This window comes from Pongo pygmaeus, chromosome 6 (assembly GCF_028885625.2).
Source record: "Pongo pygmaeus isolate AG05252 chromosome 6, NHGRI_mPonPyg2-v2.0_pri, whole genome shotgun sequence".
Taxonomy (NCBI): Eukaryota; Metazoa; Chordata; class Mammalia; order Primates; family Hominidae; genus Pongo; species Pongo pygmaeus.
The window spans coordinates 49,210,106-49,228,269 of NC_072379.2; the positions used below are offsets into that span (position 1 = coordinate 49,210,106).

The 18,164-nt window shown below is 44.1% G+C and overlaps 1 protein-coding gene across 10 annotated transcripts in view; it reads left to right on the plus strand.

Moving 5' to 3' along the window:
• ELMO1 (engulfment and cell motility 1) overlaps positions 1-18,164 on the plus strand; it is a 595,247-nt gene that overhangs the window by 155,238 nt on the left and 421,845 nt on the right. For all 10 annotated transcript variants that reach the window (XM_054496891.2, XM_063667384.1, XM_063667385.1 and 7 more), the window contains one exon: positions 17,998-18,048. In XM_054496891.2, coding sequence (XP_054352866.1) covers positions 17,998-18,048 — 51 coding nt within the window. The remainder of the gene's footprint in view (positions 1-17,997; positions 18,049-18,164) is intronic.

Consider the following 18,164-nt stretch of genomic DNA (forward strand, 5'->3'; position numbering starts at 1 on the left):
ATCCCTACTAACTCCTCCAGAAAAGCCTCAGATTTTAATTTCACTCCTGGCAAAAAAAGAGAAGATAGAGGGAAAAAATCTCGAATGCAATGCAAGTGAAAACCCATTCTTTCTCTGGTGTGTGCTGCTGTGTTGTTTGCTTCCAGCTCTCAGTCCAGATCCCATTTGTCTGGGGTTTCTTTCTGGCATCCTCTCTTCATCTCATACTAGGCCCTTCCTCTTAGGGCTGGAGCAGGTGCATTTCTGGGAATGGTTCTGCACAGCTTTTTGAGCCTCAGAGCACAGTAGTTATAGATGCCTGGGGCTGTTTGTAACTTTGCTTCAGTGTTGAGGCTGCCTGGTGCTGTGGCGTCAGTGAACAGCTGACGGCAGATGGTTCATTTCTGTGCAGGATATGTTGCAGACATGTGGATTGGTAGTGGAACCTGAGCAAATATATCCCAACTCTTCTCTTTTAAAAAATGCTTAATAATAAGTCTGCTCATAGTAGGTATGAAATAAATATCCACTGGTTGACTGAAGGTTATAGAATAGGGAAGGAAAGGAAAGATGGTTTGAAATTTATTTGCATTGTGAGAGGGGGGAAGGGGTTGTTACCAGTGAGCTTTAGTTTATAGATATTTTCACTATTGTTCCAGACTCTGTCATAATTATCATATTCATTCTATTCATTCAAAAAGCATTTGATGATCACATTTGATATACCAGGCACCATTCTAGGCACTGGTGATGAACAAAACATGGAGATGCCCATTCTTCTTGGGCATCTTTTCTTTTGGGTGTGGAAACTGACAGGAAAGGTTTAGAAAACGAACAAGGCAATTAATTTTAAATTGAGGTAAGAGCTATGAGGAAAATGGAGTAGGAGAGCCCCCGAAAAAGACATGGGGGCAGAGTGTGGTGGGTGTTGCTGCTTTGGTTTACCCTGCTAAGCGCTTGGCCATAGAATATAGGTTCAAAAATGACCCAGAAATATGACTTGCCTAGGTTCATGTTTATAAACAACCAGATTTCAAAAAAATAGGACTACATGTGGGTGAACATGGTTTCCAGAATTGAGGGCTTAAGGCCTTTCAGCCTCCAACCATATGATCATCGAGAAACAAACTTATACACTAAGGCAGTCATTCTGCCATCAAGATTTGTGCTAACCAAGGTTAATGTCTGGGTTCTCTGTCTTCGCACTGTGGTTGTGCCAGCTTGGGGCAATCAGCCTCACTCTGCAAGGCCCTGGTTGTCCATCTGTAGGCCTTGGCCAAGATTGCTTTAAGGCATCAGCAAAGTTCTCTTTAAAGAGGTGACACAAGGCGGGGCATGTAATCCTTATGCCTGTAATCCCAGCACTTTGGGAGGATGAGGCGGGCGGATCACCTAAGGTGGAGAGTTTGAGACCAGTCTGACCAACATGGAGAAACCCCGTCTCTACTAATAATACAAAAATGAGCCGGGCATGGTGGCGCATGCCTGTGATTCCAGCTACCTGGGAGACCGAGGCAGGAGAATCACTTGAACCCAGGAGGTGGAGGTTGTGGTGAGCCGAGATCGTGCCATTGCACTCCAGCCTGGGGAACAAGGGTGAAACTCCATCTCAAAAAAAAAAAAAAAAAAAAAAAAAAAAAAGTGACACACTTTGGGAGGCCAAGGCTGGCAGATCACCTGAGGTCAGGAGTTTGAGACCCACCTGGCCAACATGGTGAAACCCCGTCTCTACTAAAAATACAAAAATTAGCCAGGTGTGGTGGTACACACCTGTAATCCAAGCTACTCGGGAGGCTGAGGCAGAAGAATTGCTTGACCCTGGGAGGCAGAGGTTTCAGTGAGCTGAGATTGCACCACTGCACTCCAGCCTGGGCAACAGAGCGAGACTTTGTCTCAAACAAACAAACAAACAAAAAAAAGGTGACATTTGAGCCAAGACTGGAGGATAACAGGGAGCCAGACCCTAGCATTGCAGGAAAAGGAGCAGCCAGCACAAAAGTCCTGCGGCATGAAAGAGCTTGGTGTGCTAGAGAACAAAAGGGAACAGGATAGTGAGCTGGGAGTGAGAGGAGGTACCAGATAAATTGTCGATGTTGACTAAGGCTGCATCACAGTGTCTTCTAGACTATAGTGGGAATTTGAATCTCCTTCCAAGTACAATGAAAAGCTACTGTTTTATCCTGGGGTTCATGAACTTGTGTAGGAGGAACATTACAGCCATGTAAAAACGTAAATTTTTCATTGCTTGAATCACAAATGTCAGCAACAAGCCATGATAGGATAAGCAGTATCTGCGCCTTTATTATGAATAGAAATTAAAGTACATCCATTTATTGCTGTTATCACAGTTATCTCTAAATATCATTTATCATCTTATGCCTAATTAGAAATTATGGTAGTTATTAGACCTTACAACAGATCTTGTTATTTAATGCTTTAATACAGGGGTCAGCAACTATAGCCTGTGGACCATGTCCAAGCTGCCACCTGTTTTTGTACATAAAACTTACTGGAACACAGCCATACCCATTTATTTACGTATCACAGTTGCAACAGGGATGTTCTAGCCTGCAGTGCTTAAAATGCTTACTGTCTGGCTGGAAAAAGGTTGCTGACACGTGCATTGATAAAGCAGCATATATATTACTATGATACAATTTTTTTTTTTTTTTTTTGAGAAGGAGTCTCTTGCTGTGTCGCCCAGACTGGAGTGCAGTGGCGTGATCTTGGCTCACTGCAACTTCCACCTCCCGTGTTCAAGCGATCCTTCTGTCTCAGCCTCTCAAATAGCTGGGACTATAGGCACACGCCACCACGCCTGGCTAATTTTTGTATTTTTAGTAGAGATGGGGTTTCACCATATTGGCCAGGCTGCTGTCAAACTCCTGACCTTGTGATCCACCCGCCTCCACCTCCCAAAGTGCTGGGATTACAGGCATGAGCCACCACGCCCAGCCTATGATACAATTTTTAAAATATTTGGATAACTGTTAGGTTTCTTTGCAAGCTTATTTATTTTATTTTATGCATTTAAAAACATTCTGAAAAGAAGATCCATAGGCTTCACCAGAGTTCTCTAAGACATCCATGACTAGGAAAAAAAGAAAGAAAAAGAATCCCTATATTTCATTATCTAAGGCTGGGGATCCAAATGGGCGGACTTGTATTTATTTCCTCTGCCTGAGATTCTCTCCCTTCTTTCCCTCCTTCTTTGGCAGATTTTCCATTTCTTTTGGAGTGTGGTACTGAAGCTGCCTCCTTTTTATGAATAATATATTGGATCCTACACCTTTACTGAATGAGCCAAGCAGAGGCTTGGCTGTGTCCAATGTAATGCCCATAATAACACTGTGTGGTGTGGGTCTGACCGTCTTCATGTAGCACTGCAGAAAGGGAGGCCCCAAGATGTTGTCTTGCACATCATTCGTTTACCGTGTATTTACTGAACACCTATTGTGTGCCAGGGGCTGTGCCAAATTCCCAGGTGACAAAGCTGTTACTGGTGAAGCCAAGTTTTGGATCAGGCCCATCTGACACTAGTGTCTGGCTGGCTAATGCCACAGCAGGTTATGTTCAGGATGTCATGTGAGACCCTGCTGCCTCAAGCTTGGCCACTCCTCCATCCCTGGTGTTTCCAGCCGCATTGTTCCTTGGCTGTGAGCTGTAAATGTTTTTATCTCATCCTCTCTCCACAGACCACTATTTGCATTGTTTTGCCTAGAACGGGCCATGGAGTCGGTATTTTCCCAGCTGTAGTAGCATCATCAGTGATCCCTGCTCATGCCACTGGAATGGCCCTTTAAAACTGTTTTTTTTTTTTTTTCTTTTTGCAAGCATGAGTTTCTTTCCTATAAGTGCAGCTCTTTTTTTCTTGTCTCTGTAGCACTTTGTGGCTTTCTGAGACCACAGGCTCTAACTTGCCCATTGCGCCCCGTGTTTAGGCATTTGCACATGTCATTTGACTGAGGGGTAAGTTAAAACTGCTGGCAGTGGGAAGGGCTGGCAATCAGGTCTCTTATCTCAAGTGGATGGAAAAATAAGGCTGTTCAACGTGGTTCGCTCAACTCATACAGGTCCCTTCTGTGCAAAACCAGGGAGATTGCTTCTCCCCTGGAAACACAGGCACTCCTCATTGGCTGGGTTGGGCAAATACCCACAATATTAGGCATTTTCCCTGCTTTTTTCCCCTTCTTTTCCAGGTTGCAAGTGATGGCAATGTACATGGGATTCTCAAACTGGTCACCAGTACTTAGTGCATGAACACACATTATATTCTATATGTTTGGTGCAATTTTGCTATTTTGCATCCTGCTTTTGTCACCACAATACAGTGTCCCAGGGTCCCATATTACTGAACATTCTTTCATAGCAGCACTTCGATGGCTACATGGTGTATCTTTGGCCTGCCTTACCATAATTTACTTCAGTTTTCCTTTGTATTAGGGGACATTTGCAAAACTTTGTATATCAGCCAGCATCTAATCAGGATACAGAAACCATACTGTTATTTAAACAGGGTATATTCCAATGTAAATCATTGACAACTAGTAGAATCTGGTTAGTTGTGAGTAAAAGAGAACTCTTATGGGTCCAGAAGAAGCTGTTGCAGAAAAGAAGCTATGGCCTCCGGTTTGAGGAAGAATGGGCAGTTGAGGAACTAAAGACCAAGAGCGGGCATTGCTCATCCCCCAGAGTTCTTCAGAGAGGGCATGGCCACCACAGGGACATCACCACCCATGGGTAATGCAGAAACTTGTCAGAGGAAAGCAGCTAGCCAGCTGGCTGTGCAGCACTATAGATGTGTCTCTGTTGCCAGAAGCTTGGGTAGGCAGAACTGCTTTGAAGCAGTCCCTGGTAGGGAGAGCAGAGCCCGGGTGCAGGAGGCTTGAGGCCTTCCCCATGGAATAGTAATGGTGAATCCCAAAGGGAATGTCCTTTCCCCAGGCAGAATCACTCCAGTGCCCTCTATTGGTGAAGTGTCACATTGCTGCAGCTGGCAACCTGTCAGAAAGCAGGGCCAAGAATGGTTTTGAGTTGAGAGACAATAAATGAATAATTGGAATATTTGGGCTTGCTTTTAGCTTTTTTTTTTCTTTAAACAGTTTTGCAGTAAACATCTTTCATAAAATGTTGATTGCATCTCTGATGTGTTGGTAGGATAAATTCATAGAATTTGAACATTTCAAAGGTCTTAGTCATATGTTACAAAATTATCCTATTGACTCTCCTAGTTGCTGTATATGGGAGCAAAGGCATATAGCCTTGTTATAGAACTTGTTACTCCTTAACCTTTTGAATCTTGGCTTTGTCTGCTGGGTTGTTAACTCTGAGGCTGGGAGATGCCCAGAGCCAGCGATGTCAAGGTTGGAGCCTGCAGTCTGATGTAATAAGGGCCAAGCTCTGCCGTGGAGGGAGGGAGTAGTGTGTTGCTGAAGTCCTCCCTCACCTCGCTCAGTCTTCTGAACTCATTCCCTTCCCATCTTATTCACTGCTTCAACAAATTCATTTCCCTAAAACATCCCCTTCATCATATCAGTAATCTTGCTCAAAAGCTGTAAATGTTTCCTCTTTGTTTATGGCAGTGCAAATGAAAGAGGAGGGGAGAGAACTGACCTATGGCCCTGGGTCCCTTGCCTCCATTCAGTTGTTGAGGGTCTGAAGCAAATTGACATGCCCAGGGTCACGTGGGAAGTGAGCTGGTCAGGGCCAACCAGGGCTTCCTTCCTCCCAGTCCTCTGCTTCTCCCAGATACCAGACCACTGTTGCTCCATCTCCCTAACTCCTCATCGTCCTTCCAGCACAGCACCTATCCCACGAGAGGTTTTATTAATGCGTATCATACTCCCCTAGTGCTCACACTATCTCTGAACTCTTATGGGTCCAGAAGAAGCAGTTGCAGAAAAGAAGCTGTGGCCTCCAGTTTGAGGAAGAGTGGGCAGTTGAGGAACTAAAGACTAAAAACAGGCATTGCTTGTCCCCCAGGGTTCTTCAAAGAGGGCATGGCCACCACAGGGACATCACCACCTACGGATGGTGCATAAACTTGTCAGAGAAAAGCAGCTGGCCGCTGGCTCTGCAGCACTATAGACGTGTCTCTGTTGCCGGAAGCTTGGATAGGCAGAGCTGCTTTGAAGCAGTCCCTGGTAGGGAGAGCAGAGCCTGGGTGCAGGAGGCTTGAGGCCTTCCCCATGGAATAGTAATGGTGGATGCCAAAGGGAATGCCCTTGCTGGGGCTGCTCCACTGTCTGAAATGCCAAGATGGCCCCTCTCAGCTGCTGTGCTCAAGGGGACTGCGTACAACTAACTTCAAGGCCAAGTCCAAGATTCACATCTACATAATTACATTCCTACTGTTTAACAGATTAGAGTCAGTAATTCTTATCCTGTGGTATTAGAGATGTGGACATGAACTGGGTTCTACCCTGAGCTTTTAGTCCCCAGCCTGGACACCAGGCAAAAAGTAGGTATGTGTTGGTTCCTATCATGTGAAATTGGCTAAGGAAGCAAGCAACTTGGTGTCTTTGAACAGGGGGCTGCTTTCATTTTATTTTATTTATTTATTTTTTTTTTAGCAATCATGGACATCTGGTTGTGCATGTCCCTTTAAGGCGAGTTTGTCGTCTCCAGAAAAGCATGTTGTTCTTTCTCTCTATCTTCCACAAGTCCTTGATTAAAACACTGAAGGAGACAGACAGTCTCCTTCTGTCCTTTCCCTCAGGCTTGCCATGTCCTGGCAGATTCCCTGGGCTCCTGGGAGCTGTCTACCCATCTCTGTCTGCTCCTTTTGACCCAGATCTTATTACAGATATAGAGAGAGCAAACCATTTATTGCAGAACAGGCCCTTCACCTTCATGTTCTGTGTTTACAGACCACAAATAGGTAGTTAATAGATATCTGTTAATACTTGTCCTTTCTTTTTTTTGGCTTTGGGAATTGGGTACAGGATATCTGGGTCCTGTGGAAAGTGAAATGATGCGAGAAAAAGACAACAGCTGAAAATGGAATCCTCACTTAGGAGCATGAAAAAAGCAGAAAAGAAGTCAAACCACAAATTCTTCAAATTAATGGGTGGGAACGAAGTGCTACCACTCTAATGGGGTGGCGGGGTTGCTGTTTCTGATGGTGAGCAGCCCCTGGAAGGCTAGAGCCTCAGTTATGGGGAATGGGCATTTACAGCAGCTGACCACTTTTTCTTCCTTATCCTTCTTCCTCATTCCCACCTGCCTTTTTTCCCCTGTTTCTTTTTTTGGGGGGTGGTGTCTGGATTTTATTTTAGGGTATTTCTAATATGCTTCCTTAATGGTCGATCCGTAGTCCTGTCTGGAGACATTGCTCTGTAACTTAGCAACCAGCGTATCATATATTGCCCTCAGTTGTTTCATTAGCCTGAAGATGTGAACATCAAAAAAAGGGACACACAGTTGGACAAAAGCGATCAGACTTGCATGCAAAAACAGTCTCTGTGATGATTAAGAAATGGACCTGAAGAACAGCATTATTTTACAGTAACACATCCAAAGTAAGGGCGTCCTCATATCTGGAGAAAGAGACAGACACAGACAAGGATGGAGAGGGAGTGAGAAGAGACAGAGCCAGGGAAGATGCTGGAGCTGCCTGCCCTCCACAGGGTCTGAATGCAGGGGATCAGAAGCCTTCCTCCCTGTGGACCTCCTGTTGTCCTTGCTAAAAAACAGGAAGGAGAATAGAATTGGGATTTTTGAGTAGGCATAATTCTTCATTTATCTGACTAAGTAGAAAGTTGGCATAATGAGAAAAACAGATTTCAGAGGGAAACATATGACAACAATGACATTTTTCTGTGCCATCTTATTACCCAATCCACATGGAGGCTGAATCGATGAGCTAGTAAAGACACAAAGACATCCTATCGAGATGCCTGTGAATGGCAGGGGCTGGTACAGTCTGGAACTGCTGGCTATGAGTAAATATGACAGCAGGGCTTTGGCTGGCTTTCACTGGGCCACTTGTCATTCTCCTCGTACATTGTGTGCAGTCAGGACATTTCCCTGCAGAAATGTTCTTTTTGCTGCTTTTCTCATCATTTTTGAGAAGCTGGCATGAGTTTTGTTTGCTTCAAACTTTATTTATTACCTTGAAATTCAGAATATTTATTCCAAATGTCATGTGTAGTCTTACGAAAGTTTAGACTGTGACGATTCTAAACTTCATTTTGCATCAGAATTACTTGGGATCATAGTAAAAATGCAGCAGACCAGGCCCCTGATTCACGAGCTATGGAGGGGAATCCCCAGAAATCTGCATTCTAACATTCACCCATGGTGATTCTAAAGCAGATGGGCTGAAGATCATAGGATAAATGAAAGATTAAAGACTCATTTTCCAGAGAGGGCATGTGGCAATTTCTTGGTACTGTGAGTTGATAGATACATTCTTTGCTTTCATGGAATCCCTTTCCCTGTTTGTGGGGGGTATTGCCTCATTGTTTTTTTCTTCCTCACACACTTTATTTATTTCCCATAAGTTGTTCGGGTAACAGGTGGTATTTGGTTACGTGGATAAGTTCTTTAGTGGTGATTTGTGAGATTTTGGTGCACACATCACCCGAGCAGTATACACTGCACCATATTTGTAGTCTTCTATCCCTTGCCCCCCTCCCGCTCTTCCCCCCAAGTCCCCACAGTCCATTGTATCATTCTTATGCCTTTGTGTCCTCATAGCTTAGCTCCCACATAGCAGTGAGGACATAAGATGTTTGGTTTTGCATTCCTAATTTACTTAGAATAATAGTCTCCAATCTCATCTAGGTTGCTGAAAATGCTGTTAACTCACTCCTTTTTATGGCTGCGTAGTATTCCATCATATACGTGTGTGTGTGTGTGTGTGTGTGTGTATACATATATATATTTATATATATATATATTTTTTCATATATACCACAGTTTCTTTATCCACTCGTTGATCGATGGGCATTTGGGTTGGTTCCATGATTTTGCTATTGTGAATTGTGCTGCTATAAATGTGCGTGTGCAAGTATCTTTTTTTGAATAATGACTTCTTTTCCTCTGGCTAGATACCCAGTAGTGGGACTGCTGGATCAAATGGTAGTTCTACTTCTCGTTCTTTTAGGAATCTCCACACTGTTTCCACAGTGGCTATAGTAATTTACGTTCCCACCAGAAGTGTAGAAGTGTTCTCTGTTTACCACATCCATGCCAATATCTACTGTTTTTTTATTTTTTTGATTATGGCCATTCTTGCAGGAGTAAGGTGGTATCACATTGTGGTTTTGATGTGCATTTGATTTGATTTCAACATTGCATTAGCGATGTTGAGCATTTTTCATATGTTTCTTGGCCATGTGTATATCCTTTTTTGAGAATTATCTATTCATGTCCTTAGCCCACTTTTTGATGGGATTTTTTTTTCTTACTGATTTGTTTGAGTTCATTGTAGATTCCAGATATCAGTCCTTTTTCATATGTATAGATTGTGAAGATTTTCTCCCACTCTGTGGGTTGTCTGTTTACTCTGCTGACTGTTCCCTTTGCTGTGCAAAAGCTCTTTAGTTTAATTAGGTCCCAGCTATTTACCTTTGTTTTCATGGCATTTGCTTTTGGCTTCTTGGTCATGAAATCCTTGTCTAAGACAATGTCTAGAAGGGTTCTTCCGATGTTATCTGCTAGAATTTTTATAGTTTCAGGTCTTATGTTTAAGTCTTTAATCCATCTTGAGTTGATTTTTGTAAAAGGTGAGAAATGAGGATCCAGTTTCATTTTCCTACATATGGCTTGCCAATAATCCTAGCATCATTTGTTGAAAAGGGTGTTCTCTCCCCACTTTATGTTTTTGTTTGTTTTGTCAAAGATCAGTTGGTTATAAGTATTTGGGTTTATTTCTGTGTTCTCTATTCTGTTCCATTGGTTTATGTGCCTATTTTTATACCACTACCATGCTGTTTTGGTGACTATGGCCTTAGAGTATAGTTTGAAATCAGGTAGTGTGATGCCTCCAGGATTATGGCTGCCTCTGTTGAGTCATGCAGGTTGTCAGGGAAGTGGGGGAAGGCCAGCAGTGACAGGCTTCACCCAGCTCCCATGCAAACTGAAGGGCATGTCTCATTCCCACCATACAAAGTTCGGCTACAGATTTCCTTCTCCCTGTGGAGTTACACCCCCTGCTCCACTGGCCACCCTCCCGTTGGATCCCTGTGGTGCCAGGTGGTAATGGCCTGCCAGGGGATGCAGCGAGCTCCCAGGACCTTTCTGCTGCTTCCTCTACCCTGTATTTCTCTCCCGTCTCTAAATTGGCTCAGCTCCAGGTAAGGTCGGAAACTTCTCCCGCAAAGAGACCTTCAGCTTCTCTAGTGGGGGTGTGTTTTCGGAGAACAGGGTCTCCCTTTCCTACTTCCACAGTTTGGGCACTCACAGTATTTGGGGTGTCTCCTGGCTATTGTGGGAACCAGTCTGCTTCCTTCAGAGGGTCTCTGGGTCCTCTCGGGATTACTGGTTTGTCCTTGCAGTCTATCTGGAGCTAAAATCCACAAAGCAAGCTTCTGCACGCTGCTCTGTCCGGAGCTGCAATCTAGTCCTGCCTCCCGTCCGCCATGATGATCCCTTTCCCATTTGCCATTTTAAAGCCTTAGAGCCACGTCTCCCCATTAAGTTGCAATGCCCCAGTGAGGTAGTAGCCCTCACACATTTTTTGTTTGTTTGTTTGTTTTTGAAACGGAGTTTCGCTCTTGTTGCCCAGGCTGGAGTGCAGTGGCGCGATCTCGGCTCACTGCAACCTCCACCTTCCAGTTTCAAGCGATTCTCCTGCCTCAGCCTCCTGAGTAGCTGGGATTACAGGCGCCCGCCACCACGTCTGGCTAATTTTTATGTATTTTTATTAGAGACCGGGTTTCACCATGTTGCCCAGGCTGCTCTCTAACTCCTGACCTCGTGACCCACCCGCCTCGGCCTCCCAAAGTGCTGGGATTACAGGCGTGAGCCACCGCGCCTGGCCCCTCACACACTTTCATACGTCATTTGATGCAGTTTCTTCTCTGGCCTGAGAAAAGTGACCTTGCCTTAGTTAAATGCTGGTTGGATTGACCCTGATAAGACAGAGATGACCTTGTTGCTCACCTTGTTGAGGGAGAACATCAGCATGAAACACTTTGTCAGTGTCTCAGGCAGAGGTGAATTCATCAGGACTCCACTAGAGATGCAGCACCAGTAGGAGATGTATAGGAACTGATTGCAAGGAGTTACCTCATGGGATTATTGGAACTGGTTAGGAAAACCCGAAATCCACAGGGCAGGCTGGAACTCTGAGACACAGACTGAATCTGCTATCTACTGTCCACAGGTAGAATTTGTTCCTTCAAGGAACCCTCGGCTCTGTTTTATTGTTAGTGTTTTGTTTTGTTTTGTTTTGAAGAGACAGGGTCTTGCCCTGTTGCCTAGGCTGGAGTGCAGTAGTGGGATCATAGATCACTGCAGCCTTGATTTTCTGGGCTCAAGCAATCATCCCACTTCAGCCTCTCCCAAGTAGCTGGGACCACAGTCATAAGCCACTATGCCCAGCTAAACAACTCTGTTTTTAAGGCCTTTCAATTTATTAAAACAGGCCCATTGAGATTATCTAGGATAATCTCTCTTACTTAAAGTCAAGTGATTATAGACTTTCATCACATCTACAAAATACCTTACAGCAACATCTAGATTAGTATTCACATAACTGGAAACTGTAGTCTAGTGAAGTTGACACATCAAAAAGGCCACCCAGTACCACACCACCCCCAGCCCCGCCAAAAAAAAAAAAAAAAAAAGGAAAAGCTATCACAGAAGTAAAGTCAGAATTTATTTATTGAGAATTGGAAGTTTGGTTTAGTTGGGTCTTTCAAAGCATGTATGGGTCATGATAACAACAGTTTGGATTGGTGGAAACTGCAGGCTTTGAGGCAAGGGATTCAAATAACCTTAGGGTACAAACAGTTGATGTTTTTCATTTGAGTTTCTGGGTCTTTCAGAAAGTTCCTGTAATGAGCAGTCATGCCATCTGCCTAGGCAGGAGACTTCTGTAAGAATAAAGTTATGCCATTGAAGACAGAGGAAGTATACAAAGTGCTGTTATTGCAGACATTGGAAGGTGTGCGTTCTCAGTGACCAGCTGAGTGTGGGGGTGAGGTAGATGGTTTCTATTCTCAGCCCAGAGGCTCTGGATTCCTTTCTCATGAAGCGGGCCACATGACCCTTGTTCCCAAAGCCTGAGCCTTGCAATTCTCCTTCTTAGGAGAATATCTGTGAACAGATATGCCAGCCATATTGCCCAGCTGGCTCCTCAAGAGAGAGATGACACGTTTGCTAAAAGCAAATCAGAGCTGGAGTGCCACCCCTTACTCCTGCTCTTCCCTCTTCTTAAATGGTGGAAGATCAGTCTACCTTTCAAGAGTCCCGTCTTCCTTTTCTTCCTGCATCTCCGGCTCTAAGCGACCACATAGGACTTTTCCTTGTTCCATGAGGATGTCTTGTCCTTTCATGCCTCAGAGCTTTGAGATGTGCTGTTTCCTCCTCTCCCCTGGGAAATCCTGCCTATGCCCAGAGGGCCATCTTGAATGTCATCTCCTCTAAAAGCCTTTGCTGCACACCCTGTTCTTCCCCTCTCCCCACATCACACCTATGTGCTGATGCAGTGCTGGTCACCCACAGGTCTCTGCCATGGTACAGATACAGTTATTATATGTCAGTTTCTCTCACTGACCAATTCCCAGCGGACAGGAATTAGTCCTGTTTAACTTTGTACGTGCCTTGGTGCCTCATCTGTGGCTGGCATAGAGTAGTTTAGCTGTTTATTCAACAGATAGTTTTTGAGTGCTGGCATGTGCCAGGTCATAGGTGTCCACTCTTCTGGATGGGAGTGATATAGACATAATAAACTATCTGCTCTCATGGAGGTGACATCCTACGGGTGAGGAAGACAGCCAATGAACAGAAAAGATGAATAAGTGGAAGCACACAGACAGCACTTATTGATGCTCAGAGGGCTGCTACCTCTGAAACAGACTGAGGACTGAATAGGATAAAAAAAAGTGGGGGAGAGATTCCCTGCCTCCAATACAAAGCATGCTTGTGAGACAGAATTCCTCCTTAGACATGCTGGTCAACTTACAGAAGAGGTATGCATTTGCTAATATTTGTTATCCTGCTGGGTAGATGTTTCTGTCCTTGGTGTAACATAGATTGTACTATTATTTTTATTTATTATTTACATATAGGGTCTAGCTAAAAACAAATAAGGGTATAGCAGTGTGCTTTTTACGTGTTTTATTTTATTTTATTTTTTGAGACGGAGTCTCGCTCTGTCGCCCAGGCTAAAGTGCAGTGGCGTAATCTCGGCTCACTGCAAGCTCCGCCTCCCGGGTTCACGCCATTCTCCTGCCTCAGCCTCCCGAGTAGCTGGGACTACAGGCGCCTCCCACCATGCCCGGCTAATTTTTTTTGTATTTTTAGTAGAGACGGGGTTTCACCGTGTTAGCCAGGATGGTCTCGATCTCCTGACCTCGTGATCTGCCTGCCTGGGCCTCCCAAAGTGCTGGGATTACAGGCGTGAGCCACCACGCCCGGCCTACGTGTTATTTTTGTGCTTAATAATAAACAGTGAACTGTCTCTCTGTTTCTCTCTATCTCATTTCTTTTTAGCATTTGCAATGTGCCAGGCTGTTTTAAGGACTTTAAATGGATTATCTCACTTGGTCCTCAGAACAACCTAGGAAATAGGCAGTATCCTCATTTTCCATGTGAGGACGCCGGGGACATGAGAAAGCTGGGAACATGAGGACAGCCATGCCACTTGCACCAGGTTTTCCCACTCGGAAGTGAAATATGTGTCCAGTCTGGGTGGCCCCATCACTTTTAAGCTATGCACTATGCCTCCTGTGTGGGATTTATGAAATCAGAACAATGACAAGCCTCTTTCTTTCTTAATGAAGTTTACATCCCAAGTTAGGCCTTTCTTACAGAGCCAAGGGTGTCATCAGCATATGGTGGAAAAGCTGTAATCCAGTTGACTTTCTGGATAGAATATAGTCTCAGAAACAGTGGTCTACCATTGCCTTTGTTTCTGAGTTTGCTCTGCCTTTCTGTCAGGACCTTAAAATTTTTAATGCATATTTTAGTAGTTCTTCTACATATCCCCTTTTCATTTAAAGTACAAGACACTGATTTAAAAGCATGAGGGGAGGAAGGGAGAGAAGATAAATGTAATTGTTGACTGAGAAAGCACAGGCAGAAGGTGCTGCTGTCTCTGGGACAGCAGGAATTGCTCCCATTCTTGAGCCAGTTGGAGTCTAGATGCAGTGCCTGTGTCTGTTTCCTCTTGTTCTTATTCACCTCTAACAGTGCATTGTTCTTCCCACTTTTGGGAAGAGAACTTAGGTCTGAGGAATTAAGTAGCTTGTACTGAGTCCACTCAGCTGGTGGGGAGCAGAGCAGGAATTGAGCCCAGCTTTATCAGAGGATTTAATCATGCTTTGCTTTGAAACAAACAAACAATCATCAAGACCCTTTCTTGAAAGCAATCTTGCTTGGGTTCTAAAAAAGAAGGAGTGCCGAGGGAGCCTAGAGGCCAATGCGGAACTTCTCCCAGCCCTCCTCCCACTCAGCACCCAGTACGTCACCTTGGGTGTGGCGGGGAAGCCCTGGGACTCTGGGGAGCATTCCTTAGCAGTTAGGAATCCAGTCTTGATTATTTGCTGTCATGTATGTTGAGAGACTGATGAACTCGCCCCTCTGAGGGTAAATGCAAGGTCTGAATCTTACCTTTGTCAGGCAGACAGAGCACAGCCTTTGTTGTCAGACTACCTGGGTTTGAGTCCTCTCATCCTCCTCCATGATGTTGGGCAAATAACTTATCCTCTCAGCAGCTTTGCTTTCTTATCTTTAACGTGGGCATAGAGTTATAATGTTGGTTACGTAAGCATGAGAAACAAAAACTCCCAGCCCAGTTCCTTTCAATAAATGTTAGTTTATTGCTATTGTTAGAAATGCCTCATTGCAACTCCAAATTTCCATGATTATTAGAAAGATTATTTCTGGGCCAGGTGTGGTGGCTTATGCCTATAATCCCAACACTTTGGGAGGCCGAGGCGGGCAGATCACAAGGTCGGGAGTTTGAGACCAGCCTGGCCAATATGGTGAAACCTCGCCTCTACTAAAAATACAAAAATTAGCCGGGCATGGTGGTGGGCACTTGTAGTCCCAGCTACTCGGGAGGCTGAGGCAGGAGAATCGCTTGAACCCGGGAGGTGGAGGTTACAGTGAGCCGAGATCGTGCCACTGCACTCCAGCCTGGGTGACAGAGCGAGACTCCTTCTGGGGAAAAAAAAAATTGTTTCTAAACCCTCCTGGCCTCTTCATACCCTTAGGGCCTTCTTCCCTTCCTGTTTGGAAAATTTGGGAAGAATAAACTAGACCTCTTTCCTCTTGGGAAGGGACCTGCCTTAAGTCTTACATGAACAGGTGTGCCTCGCCCAAGGGTTCAGTCAGCACGTCTGCTGGCTCACTCTGAGCGTTGTTCTCCATAATCACTAATATAAAGGATTCTTAGTTCTCCATCTTATTTTCTCAAGTTGTTTAGAGCTTGAGCAAAGAAAGGGTATGTTATGTATTCGGCTTCCTTAGAACTCTGTTGTTAGTGTTTGCCATCTTCCTTTCATTTCTCACAGAGTCATAGAATTTTAGAGTTGAAAAGAGATTTTAAAAATGACTTGAATTCATTTCCCCAGCTCCTATCTCAGCCTGCCTGCCAAGAGGCATTCAGTACCATGTTTGCATGCTGCCGGTAATGATGAGCTAGCTCTCTCCAGAGGTGACCCAGTGCATCAGGGGATGCTCTACAGTGGGCTGAATTGCACACACAGGGCCTGGATCTGGTGGTGTTGGGTTTTCGGGCCTGCCTGCACTTGGTGTGAAATGTTCAGATCTGCTTTTCTTTGGGAGGGAATACTGGCCTGAAGGCTGCCCCTTTTTGGGTGGTTCTTTTAGAAAATTCATTGTCCAAAAAGTCAGAATTGGCTGAGGAAGCAAGCAATCTTATGTGTCTTTGGCATCTCATCAAGAAATTTCCCACCACCTCAGTGTGTCTGCTGAGTCCTGAGCAAACTCCAGCTTGTGGCTTGTCTTAAATTATGTAGCGTAGTGATCCTGAAGGCAGATTTATTAACCCCCAACTTCAGCTTACCAGGTAGGGCATGCAACCACGGTGAGTCCTGGAAGGCCTCCTCCTGGAAATTGGGTGTGGTGTGTACTCTGCTGGAAGAAAATAAAACCACCAATGAAATTCTATCTTCAATGTCAAAGATGCTGTATTAGTCTGTTTTTACACTGCTATAAACAACTACCCGAGACTAGGTAATTTATAAAGAAAAGAGGGTTTAATTGACTCACAGTTCCACATGGCTGGAGAGGCCACAAAAAACTTACAATCATGGCAGAAAGGTAAGCAGGCACATCTTACATGGCAGCAGGTGAGAGGTGTGAAAGAAGCAAAGGGGAAAGAGCTCCCTGTAAAACCATCAGATCTCATGAGAACTCACTCACTCTCACGAGAATGACATGGGAGAAACTGCCCCTATTATCCAATTGCCTTCCCCCAGGTCACTCTGTTAACACATGGGGATTACAATTGAAGATGAGAGTTTGGTGGGGACACAAAGCCAAACCACACCAGATGCTAAGTGATAGCTTCATAACACTTACTTCAAATATACTTGCCAAATGGAGCCAGGCTGATTGGAGAGCTGCTTATTTATGCTGTTTGTTCTTAACTTCAAGGCAACATGCAAAAGGAACCAGCAAATGTTAAGAAACCAAGCTCCTTAATAACCTTTTAAAGAAACAGCTTTACTGAGACAGACGTCACAATGATTCACCTTTTAAAGGTGTCCAATTTGGGGGTATTTAGTGCATTCACAATGTTGTGCAGCCATCACCAATCTAGTTCCAAAACATTTGCATCACCCCAAAAGAAAACACTGGACCCATGGAGCAGTCATTCCCATTCCCTCCCTCCCACAGCCTTAGGCAACCATTTATCCTAATGGCTGATTCTATTGATTTGCCTATCCTGGACATTTCATGCAAATGCAGTCATGTAACATGAAGCCTTTGTGTCTGGCATCTTTCACTTAATGTAATGTTTTCAAGGTTCATCCATGTTGTAGCATGTATTGGTACTTCATACCTTTTTTTTTTTTTCCTTTAAGATGGAGTTTCACTCTTGTTGCCTAGGCTGGAATGTAGTGGTGCTATCTCAGCTCACTGCAACCTCTGCCTCGTGGATTCAAGCAATTCTCCTGTCTCAGCCTCCTGAGTAGCTGGGATTACAGGCGCCCACCACTATGCCTGGCTAATTTTTTCTTTTTGTATTTTTAGTAGAGACGGGGTTTCGCCATACTGGCCAAGCTGGTCTCAAACTCCTGACCTCAGGTGATCCATCTGCCTTGGCCTTCCAAAGTGCTGGGATTACAGGTGTGAGCCACCATGCCTGGCCCTTCATTTCTTTTTTATGACTTACTAATTTTCTGTGGAACGGATAGACCACATTTTGCTTATCCATTTATCAAGTAATGGACATATGTATTGTTTCTACTTTTTGGCTATGATAGATAATGTTTCTGTGAACATTAGTGCACAAATTTTTGTGTGGATATATGCTTTCAGTTATCTTGAGTAAATATGTAGGAGTGCAATTGTAGGAGTCAGGAATTGTAGAAATGTAGGAGTCAGGTCATATGCCCTTAATAACCTTTTAAAATTAATTTTTTTGTTTGCTATACTTGGGACCCATATTCCTTTTCTTTGGGTTTGTATTCACTTCCTTTGTACTGAATATTGTCGATAGAAAGTTAACAGCCTTTATAGAAATAATAAAAAATTATTCAAGTGAGAATAAACTGAATGCCTGTTGTATCTGCTAGATTATATTTGCCTTAGTTCTCTTCTTTACCAAGCTTCTACTTGAAAATTTACAAAGATTTTTTCTTTCTTTTCCAGAACCGCAATGAGATAAAAAATGGCACTATCCTTCGATTAACCACATCTCCAGTAAGTTGATCTTAGCTTCTAACTTCCCAGCAAACTCTTTGCTCTGCATTTCTGCTATATGTGATTGTGGGATATTAATTTTTGAGGTTGACTTTAGTGCAAAGCAAAAGGCTTCC